This window comes from Trichinella spiralis, assembly GCF_000181795.1.
Source record: "Trichinella spiralis strain ISS 195 chromosome Unknown Scfld2, whole genome shotgun sequence".
Taxonomy (NCBI): Eukaryota; Metazoa; Nematoda; class Enoplea; order Trichinellida; family Trichinellidae; genus Trichinella; species Trichinella spiralis.
Genome location: NW_003526941.1, coordinates 3,144,234 through 3,155,662, shown reverse-complemented (window position 1 = coordinate 3,155,662; position 11,429 = coordinate 3,144,234). Strand labels below are relative to the sequence as shown.

Below are 11,429 nucleotides of genomic sequence, written 5' to 3'. Positions count from 1 at the left end.
GCCTTAGGCTACGCTTCAGGCAATTTAAAAAAAATTTTACCCCTCAGGCTATGCCTCAGGATATTTCTAAAAAAACATGTGCCTTCAGGCTATGCTTCAAGCAAATTTAAAAAAATATTTACCCTCAGGCTACGCTTGGGGCTACGCCTCCGGCAAAATTTCTAAAAGCTTTCAAGATTTTCAAAAATTAAGCCCCAGGCAACGCCTGAAGGTTGACCCTAGGCAACGCCGTAAGCTAAGCCTGAGGCTGCCTAGCAATTTTAAAAATTACAGTTTGCAACTTCCCAACTCCTCATCTCCCCCTCCATCTCATCTCCCCCTCCATCTCATCTCCCCCTCCAACTCATCTCCCCCTCCAACTCATCTCCCCCTCCAACTCATCTCCCCCTCCAACTCATCTCCCCCTCCAACTCATCTCCCCCTCCAACTCATCTCCCCCTCCAACTCATCTCCCCCTCCAACTCATCTCCCCCTCCATCTCATCTCCCCCTCCATCTCATCTCCTCCCTCCAACAACTCCCTCTCCAACTCATCTCCTCCCTTTATACCGGTGCACTCTCTTCCCTCGACTTAAAATTACCTACCTGAATTTGAATACTTACTGAAATACTTTTCAAATCTTTTCAATCAAGAATCGATGGAACTAGAATATTAACTGCAAAAAATACTTACCCAGACTTACCAACTAAAAAATCTTCACTGTAAAAAATACCTGTAAATTACCCGAAGTTAACCACGACAAGTTTTCAAACAAAGCAACGCGTTCCAAACAACTTTTTCATTCAGTCCCAAACTGTTTCGATTACTTTTCACCCATTGCAAAACAATTCACCTAAAATGTGTATAATTCAGAATACAAAAAGAAAACATAAATCGAATAGTAAAACAGCTTACAGGATTTTTGACATTTGACGAATAACGAGGAAACAAAGCTTCTCTATACATTATCTAAAACAACCATATAAAACGTAATCCATACGAATAAGAGTGCATTTAATTAGAATTTTACTATTATACTTACCCGTGGTGATGCTAATTTCTCTAGAATCTTAAAATTTACGTATTGAATAAATCAAAGAAAGATAAAAAAATAATTGTTTTATAATTATATATTGTCTTTGCTCCACCGTTAAAAGCTTGCAAGCATTTCCATCACCAAAATAGTTATTAATGATTAGTTATGAAAAAGCAATGACATGGCAAACAAACATTTTCGGAACAAAACATAATCATCATGCAGTTCTATCGGTTATAAATTATTTGTTATGTAACCATTTTATATTGGTTTATGTAATCATACATATTCATACAAGTGATACATGAAATGCTAAATATAATAACAATATAGTATTGCTTACATATTTTCATCAGCAAATACGGATACGTACGTAGGGAATGATAACTGCCCGCTGCGTTTTGAAACATTCAAAGAACGTTTCTCGCAGACTATTTGAATATAACAAATGACCTTTTTGAAACTGTAGTAGATGCACTTTTGCATATGTGACATCTGAAAAAATAAAAAAATACCTTTAATATGCTATTTTAAATTCATTGCGTTTTCTACTTAATTTCCATAAGACGTATTATTAGTAGCATTCATTTTTAACTGACATGAATAGTGAAGTTCTAGTCATCTCAAAATAATAAAACACCTATTCATCATCTAAGAACAGATACCAATTAGTTCCCATTCACCATATTTGTGAGGTCATGCAAATGGCAAGCATATATGCGCATCACATTATCAAACTTGCCTTACCTTTTAATCACTGATGATATTGGAGAGGGGAATTCCAGTTCAGCACATGTGTTACCATGTTGAATATCCAAATGACTGATGATGATGGAAGAATTATTCTGAAAAGTAATATAATGTTAAGCAAATTATGCAAATACATAACTACTTTGCCTCTAGTAGAACAACAACTTCCCGTCAGTAATACGATAATGACACAGAGTGAATAACTTTATTTAATAATGAAACTTATTAGCACAATCTATATCAACGTTGATAGACAAGTGCCTTGTTACTACTGGTAAGACGAGTTTTAAAGAAAAGTTACTCTCCTATGCTAGAGAAACAACGTTTATGTAGCTATTCGACCAAAACAATCTGCACTGAAACTAAAAAATATTGTAAATAATAATTTTCCATCTCATGTCGTCTTAGTAGGAAAAAAATTTCAATTTGAAATAGGCAGCAATCCCAACCTATTAAAACAACTTGTTACCTTAGATGTGAAATTTCAAAAAATTCTATACACTGAATCCATTTTCAACAGTTTTATAGTTAATCAAAAATATCATATTAGTAAAATAATTGCCTTTTGAACGCTGATATCAATCTTATTCTTGGGTTGTTTCAAAGTGTGATGAAACATTCTGAAGAAATAATAATGAAGTAGACTGAAAAAATATATCTGTTTTATGGATGCCAGTCCGGTGTTCCAGTGGAAAAACAAATCCTCAGCCAGTGCATACCACTAACTTACAGCTGCACAAACTGAAGCATCTACATATATATGATAAAAAGAGAGCAGTCAGGAGATTCATGCAAATAGAAAGCACAGAATGTCTTTCTCACTTATGAAAGCATAAATATTAACTGTAGGAGAGAACTGCAGTTCAGAGCGTACCATCATGACCATACACTCAATAACAGACTATGAAACTGAAAATTAGTAAAGCAGCAGTAAGGAAATTATGCCAAAAGCAAAATAGACTACCTTAAGTCAAATAACCTAATTTTGAATTTGTAATAGCGTACAAATTTCATCAATTCATTATTTCAATGAACACTTCATAATTACATTTCGTATAGGATTATGAAAATTATTATTAACGTGCAAATTTATTTATTTGACATCATCAATATAAAACATCCTTGTGCTCGTTTCAATGGATATACATCAATTTATATAATTACCAATGAAGATTAGCAACTAGTGTTAACTACATTTGTTTATTATTTTCCACTACATTTATATCATATATTTATTTAAACCATGCAGAATATCAGCTATTTCGCTTATAACAATAATTTCATCCTAACTAAACACAATTTACTTTTTATCTAATAAACCGTCGTTAAAACATTGCAATACTGACATGTTGCAAAATATAAAAGATATGACAGTACACCCAACTGAATCCTCTTGGTCTTCATATTCGCAAAAACTGAAGAAAATTTCTTACACATCTATATTCCACTGCCAATACATCAAGTAGAAAGAACAACTACCCTAATATACTTCTTACAGACAATTCGAATTTATTTATTTCACGAGTACAATTATATCTTACATGAATTATTGACATTTATTTATGCAGACTATTCATCCATATGATATAAATATTTTTTCAATTATTATTTTCACTTTCAGCAATGTACAATGTGAATAATGGGCAAAGTTCAAAAATGGGCCTTGCAAATCATTAAATTTCACCTCTTTAATGAACAATTCTGAATATGCAAAAGAAAATAAATTTAAATATAAAGTCGCTAAATTAAATATACGATATTAATGTGTGATTTTAATATTTGAATGAACTGTAAACATCATAAATTATGCAGATCATCTTGTATTTGTAAAAATTGAGAAATTGTGCTGCTCTAGAAAACTTTAGATGTAACGATAAATTCAATTGCTTGCAAAAGAAGACAAAATGCAAAAACATTCCCCCATTATGTTGAGCAGACAAAACGCAACAACACCCGTAATTAGAATTTAAGAAATCTAATTCAAAAAACACACATGAATTTACACAAATCTCATAAATAAACAACAGCCATAAAATTGAACGGCAGAAAACAAAGCTGGACTAAGAAATAAAAGAAAAACAGTAAAAAACAAAATTGAAAATAAAACAAGCTTACCACTTCAGCCACAGACGACCGGCGATGACATGAGTGCTGTTGGTAAACATCACTAACATCATCATCATATTCTTTCTTCACTGATTGTTACATTATACCAATAAAGCGTTTATTTCTCTAATTTCAACCGACAACGTCGACTATATTTACCTAAAATTAATTCCCGTCACCAATAAATAATAAAACAAATATGTTGAATGTCTCATTTTTAAGATGCTTGCTTTGGTGATAGAAAGATAAATATATTATGTTTTAGGAATTTGACGAATGCAGTGCCATCAGTAAAATCCAAAGTTTCATGATAAAAAAAATGCACAGTTCATTATTCCCTCAGAAAAGATTGGACCAAGGTCATATGTTAGAGAGAAAACGACTGTCAGCGATCATTTGCAATATTACACAATTTGTACTTGACTATCATTTTGTCTCATTGTACAGCAAGCTTTGTTGAACGTTCATTTAAGAGTTTTGAAGTCGATGGAAATAAACTGATTTTTCTGCGTGTATTTTCCATGCATGTTTTCGGATACGGTTCTCTTTTATGGAATCCAAATTTTCCTTACATAAACTGTACTGTTGGTTACATTTTCGGCTATAGCCGGCGCTTTTGTCAGGCGAGTCCGGATCATCGTGGAACAGAGCAGAATGTAGGTAATGATTTTTCAGCATATTCTTCACGGAAACATTTTATTATAGCCTGGCCGGGTTGTAACATTAGTGCCCGAAGAAAATGTAAGTTTATCTTTCAGTGTTTTTTTACTGCTTCAACAATTCAAAATGAGTTTTACTTATGCTGCGAAGCTTTATACGTATTTGAAAAAAAGAATCTTAAGTAACCTATCCTCTGGAGACGACGTTAATCGCTCTATCAGTTTGAAGTTTTAAAAACATTTATAACTCCATTTTTCAATGATTTGAGAACCATGTTAACTAATAAGCAGAGAAAGCAGCTGCTACGTACGTGCATGTCAAATCTGCTTCGCCATTTTATTGTCTCACAGCTATTCATAATTGTATCATATATCAGGATGAATTTCTATTCGAAAATTGTATTTATGGTTGAAAACGAATTATAGTATTATAGAATAATTGAAATTATGTTACTGATTAGGCTGAAGTTTGGGGCTTAACATACTCAGTTGCTACGGATAAAGCTGATGAAGTTAGAGAATATTTAAATTATCGTGAACGAGCCGGCTATTTCGTGGTGACAGAAATATTCCACCCAGCTGATGGAACTCCAAAATTTCCCGTGAATATTTACATCTCGTGCCAGATTGCCAATCCGATGTTCTGTATTGGTGAATCACTGGAGCAGATTGCGGAACGAGTGAAAAGAACAAATAAACATACATAACCTTGTCGTTGGTTTTTAATTAATCGTAACTGTTTTGCAGATTATCAACAGCAAAGGTCGGAGCGGAAGCAATGTGGAATATATTTTGAAATTGGCACACAGTTTGCGCAAGTTGCATCCAAATGCGGTGGACAAACACACGGCAGAACTTGAATCGTTAGTTGTCAAATTATGCTTGCAACGCAAACTCTACGACAAGAGTTTGATTGAACTATGTTATGCTGTTCAATCCCATTTTCAATAATTCTTTTTTCCCTTTTCACACTTCATGTTGAGTTCAAAAAAATTTTCTCATTTACACAACGTTGATTGTGCTCGACGACGACGATATTTCAACGAATGCAACAAAAATACGTTCAATGGCTGATCCACATGGTCCCGCAGTTAGTGGGTGAATACGTGAAAAAAAAGAATCAGAAAATAAAATGAATCCAGAATATTGAAATGAAAAATAAACATATTTCAACATTTTTAAGATTTAAAAAATTTAAATAAAACAGTTACAATGATTCGTTCGAACTGTCCCGGTGAATATTTAATTTTCTTTCCAATCTGCTTTTCAAATAGGCTGGTATTTTCGCACTCAGTTCCTCGCAGTTGTAAAATCGAACCGCACTGATTTGAGAAAGTCGATTTTGAAATGATAATCCACTTTCACAGTCTATTGCAACCTGAGCATCAGCTGCAAACTGCTGCTCTGTGCAGAAACTATTCAACAATGCTTCCATCAGGGGCGCTTGTTTGGAAAACAACGTCACCAACAGCTTTTGTCCATTGTCTTTCTGCTTCTCGCCGAACATTAACAACAGTGCAGGAAAATTGTCATCAAATTGGTCCAGATCGTCGTCCAAAAGCCAAAATTGGCAACGACGCAAAGCGACAGTGAACAAGTGAGATTTGTTGCAAGTTGCTTCCCAAACGCTTATCCAACATCGGCTTATTGAAACGCACACTGACAATCGGTAATGCATTCGCCAACGAGAACGCATTTCCAACTCAGCTGCAAAAACTGCAGCCCTAAAGTAGTTTTCATGTTTGCCTATTCACTGTCTTAAAAATTGCTGCTTTGCAATTTCAAGTTTACATAAACTTCAACAGAAATGTTTTTCAATTCGCTATTTTTATAAACACTCCTTGTTTTTGCTTCTTGATAATCAAATAAATACATTTGATGCTGTGAATGACACCTTCCTGCACGTCGAAAGTCACGGATTCAAACACCAACTACATGCATCCTTCCAGTTGATAAAAAATTACTATAATATATATAAACAATAACCCAATTTGGGAATTTAAGTTTATAAAAGTGCCTATCATGCAAAATTTCATTTACTATAAACTTCCCTGTTCCTCACTTTTCCAGCTAATAAGAAACAGCCTCCAAAAATGGAAACTTTTCACTATGTTGTTCAAAAAACAATTGCACTTACCCATATGAAGGCAATTTCATGCAGAGATCAACGTATGCATTGTAAAGTCGAAATTTAGACCATTCTGCGACAGCTTTATACATGCTGAGTAAACGATCCTCAGAACCTTTAAAAAATGGAATGGTCCAACCGAACAGTGACCAGCTCCTCACAGATGTAAGGACATGTGCTGGCAAAAAGTTTGCCAATGATTCCCTGCAACCATATTTTCTGTACATTAACCTACTACACTGTTCGCCAACCTTAACGTAATCCCGGTATGTTGAGAACTGAACGAGCGCCATTCAACGGCCATTTGCAAACTGGCCAAGCGCAGGCACAAATCCAACGGACACAGACAATAACCATTGAGTATGCTCTCTTTTGCGTGCAAATACAGTATTTCCAGAAGGCTTTCATGCCGCTCTTGTAACTGTGCCGTCAAAATTTCAATACAGTATTTCTTAATCATACTGTAAATAATAAAAGTAAGTTTGAATATAATTACCTCTCGTTGTCGTTGCACTGTTAAAAGTACATTGCGCTGAAGGATCAGCAATGGTTCATCACTTGTCATCTCTTCATCGAGTCCATGAGAATAGCGACGAAGAAAACGCATCCACAGTCTGCGTATTTGAAATGGTACGTGATGAGCTTTCAGTTGAATAGCTAAACTTGAAATATAATTTTCAATATGAACCCAATGCCCATCAAAAGAACACACACAACAGAGGTGAGCACATCCAAAGAGTCAAAGCTTCTTCAGCTGAAGACTTTTCCAAACTTAATTCGTCGAACACCAGATTGCCCAGTTGTTCTGCATTGGCATGTCGTCCTCCCGCAACACTGAACTGTATTCCCCTGTGATCAGGAAGATATATACAAATATCCAACGGCAAATCTAGAATAATAGTAACAATAAATGCAAGAAAAATAACGACTAATGACAAATTGATAAACCTTCCATTTTGTCCCACAATGAAGAGTTTCGAGCATCAATTACTGTTTCTGTAACTGGCGAGCTTACGTTATCGTTACGACCCATCACGCTCTAAGTCAAAACTAATTAATTGTATTAAAAATTTCTGTTAATCATGAACCTCAAAAAATCGTAGCAAAATTACCAATTCAGTTAATGCTAAATTCAAGTAATCCACTCGCTGCTGAACAACTATTTTCTCAACTTTCTTCATCGGTGGGTTTACCTTTACAGATATCATATTTGCATACGCGGCGTCATTCTACAAACAACCTAAAGGCAATATATATTTTGATAAGCTATTCATAATGCTTACCATTGAATGCTTACCATTTTTGCAAACTGAAAAGCCAAAAACTGAAGTAAAATACGCTAAATTTCAAATAAATGAAAACTAATGAACATTAAATATAAAAAAAATTAAACAGAATTGTTCAGACTATACTTGTCATTTGAAAGAAATTAGTAAATATAATTTTTGAAAAAAAATTGTTTTACATGATCAATAAACCAAATCAAAAAAAAGTAAGTGAGATAAAACAAATCAGGTAGCAAAACAATTAAAATTAGTAACTGAATAACTTAAAATTAATATAGAATAAAGCTCAATAACAAATGTTCACCATCTAAATGGTTATAAAGGAAATATTAAGCTTTATAAACAAAGAATTTTTTAATTAATAATTATATAATACATATACACACGCTGTACATACCTATATAATATATGTATATATCACATTACATAAATGTAAAATAATATATTTTACAAAATAAAAATGATTTTGTGCCATTTAAAAAGTATAATTTACCAGCTTTATAGCAATATACTTATTTACGATTCATAAAGAATAATCATTCAATAATGCATGAAACAGAAAAGATAAATATAAATTATAATATAAGTGCATAATTATGCAATAATTAACATAATAATATTAGAATTATTCAAATGCATAAAAAATTACAATGTTACAGTTCACTTACATCTCGCAGGTACAATTTTTTACAGTAACGATTTATTATTTTACAGTAAAATTACTGATATCATAAAAATTGCCGAGCATGCGCAATTTCATCTTCACGTTGGAAAAATATCCTTAACATCGATTACTGATATTCTATTTTCACTGTAATTTTTCAGAAATGCTCACTTGAAACTTTTGCAAAATAAAATGTTTCATTTATTCAGGATACTTACAGCTGAAAAACAGTGTTTCTGTACTTAATTGAAGAGAAACTTATTTATTTTAGCTAATAAAATGGAATCTTCTAAAGAATTCATCGATCTAGTGGTTACCAGCGATGTACAAACATTCTACTCTAGAAGGCGTTTTCCATTAAAAATCACCGTTGGGGAACTTAAAGTAAGCTTCTGTCTAGATGAAAATTTATACAAGTTGTCCAATTCTAGAAGAAAGTGGAAATGCTGACGGGAATTCCATTTTCATGCATGACACTTCAGATTGTAAAGCCGGATGGACAAAAATTGAAACTTTTCGATGCGAACGAAACCTTGACTGACTTAAATATTTCCGATGGAACCACTATTCACGTAAATATTGAATTTTGTAAAACGTTTTCTCTGTTAACATTCCTCTTCTTTATTCTGAACAGCTGTATTCACGTCTGAACTTTTAGGCAATTGACGAAAGCCAAAAGACTGCTAATTTATACGAAGTAGCTAACGTTGAAACTTATTCAATGACTGATAATGACTACAAAGAAAGAAAAGGCAATTTCAGACAATAAACTAGACATAAAGATTTATTTTTATTATCTATTATCAGGTACTGTACTTGATTTTATGCGTCAGAACAAGTTAGGCAAATACAATCCAAATCATGAAAAACTTGTACCAAAGGAAGAGATGGAAATCGACCTCTTGGATAAGCAGGTAAATTTTTAAATGTTCAAACAAACATACATAATTTGTACATATCCCGCAGGTAGGCCAGCGTTGTATTGTTAAAATTGGTGATCCTCAAGAGTGGAAAAGAGGAAAAATTGCTTACATCGGTAAACTGCAATGCTTATTCGTTAGTAGATGTTATTGTTGATTTTATTTTAGGTGAAACAGATTTCAAACCAGGATTGTGGATAGGAGTGGAATACGACGAAGAGGTTGGCAAACATGACGGGTCAGTAAATGGAAAACGATACTTTCAATGTAAGGACAAACGAGGAGCATTTGTAAGGCCACACCTGGTGGAAACAGTAGTGGAAAACGAAGAAGCACTGGAACTGTGATGACCTTGTAATTGAATACACACTTTGTCAACTTACTTGGTATATGTACTTCCTGTTTTTCAGACTATAAGTGCGGAACCAAGTTGATAATTTACAATATCATATCGAAAAACTGTGTCATTTTTAATGATCGCATTAATCATCACTGTCTTCAAAATATTTATCTTCTGCATCTTGATTTATCCGAACATAATCATCATATTTGGAATTTTCATCGACTTCACTAAAACAGTAGAATACTAAATCTCTTGTATTTATGTTATAATAAAATTTATATCTGTAGCCTATGTTTACTAATTACACGCTAGTACACTTTTCAACTACTTTTCACTTTCAATGAGCTAACATATAACATACAATAGTTCTAATAAGAAATATAACAATTAGGATCAGAGAACCGTTACCTGTAATCGAATTCTTTGTCACGACCTTCGAGAAAAGATTCGTGCATAATGATGACAAATTCCTTCCTCAAACGTTCTTTTTCTTCCTCAGAAATCGTTGTTTCAGTTTTCTTGGTTTCATCTGCAAAAGTACAAACTTCTGCTTGTGAATAATTGAAATATTAAGTAAAATTTACAAGAAAAAAATTTCTTCGGTTCCTTTCGATAGGAATTTTCCCTTTTCACTCTTTCATCGTTCACCTGAAAGAATCGTTCATAAAAGGGAACATTTACATAAAACATGCCCATGAAATGACAATTTCTATACCTTTTTATTGTCATGAAAATCCAGAAGAAGATCACTGAATTTGTACTGAGAGTTTTGTGAATAAAATAACGCTTTTGACTCATTTTCGGTTAAAAATCGGCCAATCATATGATAGTAAAGCCAAGGATCACGTTGACGCATCTCACGATCACTGAAGTAAGTTCCTTCAGAGATCAGTTGCTTTAACTTCGAAAATCGACGATTTTTTATTCGAAAAGCTGCTTCTTTTGTACCAGAATTTTTAATTCCTTAAATAATTTTTTTCAATTCGGCATTTTTAACTGGTATTACAATTACGTTCGATATGATATTCCATCGTCTGATCACTGTACGGTTCGAAGAGATCAAGTTCACCTTTTTCAATGTAACATGAATATTTGGACAAAAATTTTACCGGCATTTGTTCGTATGTACTTCGGACGATATTTAGTCGTTGCTCAAATGTAAAATCTGCTTCTCCTCGTTGTTGGTCACGGAAGAAAGCTTCTGGTATGTTAGCAATACGTTTAAACAGGTTATCTAGTCTTTCTGCTAAATCGCATGTGCTTTCACAAGAACAACTATCTTTATCATTTATTCCAATCATCCCCCAACAAAAAATTTTGCTCACTATTTACTAATGTATACCTACTGTACGTACATATTCATAATATTGATATTCAAGAACAAATCAACAGCATCAATTGATATTGCCTATGGAAAAATTACGAAGTTATTTTCACAATACAATTGTATAAAATAACTGTTCACACAGCTTATATCAATATCCTCAAAAAACTTATTTCGCAAAAAAAACAATAATACAATAAATATGATAAGTCAACACAGCAATGCTCATGGATT

The 11,429-nt window shown here is 33.2% G+C and overlaps 5 protein-coding genes across 5 annotated transcripts; 2 read left to right on the top strand and 3 right to left on the bottom strand.

Annotated features, from left to right (window-relative positions):
* Positions 1 to 462: 462 nt before the first annotated feature.
* Positions 463 to 3,321, bottom strand: Tsp_03187 (putative zinc finger Ran-binding domain-containing protein 2). The gene is made up of 10 exons (XM_003379481.1): positions 3,255 to 3,321; positions 3,086 to 3,180; positions 2,089 to 2,127; positions 1,763 to 1,860; positions 1,469 to 1,510; positions 1,389 to 1,446; positions 1,022 to 1,048; positions 895 to 948; positions 673 to 685; positions 463 to 569 (listed from the first exon to the last, which is right to left on the bottom strand). The coding sequence occupies exons 1-10, from the start codon at positions 3,319 to 3,321 to the stop codon at positions 463 to 465; spliced, it is 600 nt and encodes a 199-aa protein (XP_003379529.1).
* Positions 3,322 to 4,392: 1,071 nt separating this feature from the next.
* On the top strand, positions 4,393 to 5,481 carry Tsp_03186 (putative cation transport protein). The gene is made up of 4 exons (XM_003379480.1): positions 4,393 to 4,527; positions 4,577 to 4,612; positions 4,992 to 5,210; positions 5,278 to 5,481. Exons 1-4 carry the CDS (start codon positions 4,393 to 4,395, stop codon positions 5,479 to 5,481), a joined length of 594 nt encoding a protein of 197 aa, XP_003379528.1.
* A 256-nt stretch (positions 5,482 to 5,737) lies between these two features.
* Positions 5,738 to 7,691, bottom strand: Tsp_03185 (putative FERM domain-containing protein 8). The gene is made up of 5 exons (XM_003379479.1): positions 7,607 to 7,691; positions 7,371 to 7,547; positions 6,910 to 7,315; positions 6,668 to 6,862; positions 5,738 to 6,254 (listed from the first exon to the last, which is right to left on the bottom strand). Exons 1-5 carry the CDS (start codon positions 7,689 to 7,691, stop codon positions 5,738 to 5,740), a joined length of 1,380 nt encoding a protein of 459 aa, XP_003379527.1.
* Positions 7,692 to 8,887: 1,196 nt separating this feature from the next.
* Positions 8,888 to 9,875, top strand: Tsp_03184 (tubulin folding cofactor B). Its single transcript, XM_003379478.1, has 5 exons — positions 8,888 to 8,992; positions 9,040 to 9,196; positions 9,416 to 9,522; positions 9,575 to 9,644; positions 9,697 to 9,875. The coding sequence occupies exons 1-5, from the start codon at positions 8,888 to 8,890 to the stop codon at positions 9,873 to 9,875; spliced, it is 618 nt and encodes a 205-aa protein (XP_003379526.1).
* A 135-nt stretch (positions 9,876 to 10,010) lies between these two features.
* Tsp_03183 (coiled-coil domain-containing protein 97) lies at positions 10,011 to 11,172 on the bottom strand. Its single transcript, XM_003379477.1, has 5 exons — positions 10,884 to 11,172; positions 10,587 to 10,834; positions 10,456 to 10,519; positions 10,280 to 10,400; positions 10,011 to 10,098 (listed from the first exon to the last, which is right to left on the bottom strand). The coding sequence occupies exons 1-5, from the start codon at positions 11,170 to 11,172 to the stop codon at positions 10,011 to 10,013; spliced, it is 810 nt and encodes a 269-aa protein (XP_003379525.1).
* Positions 11,173 to 11,429: the final 257 nt, after the last annotated feature.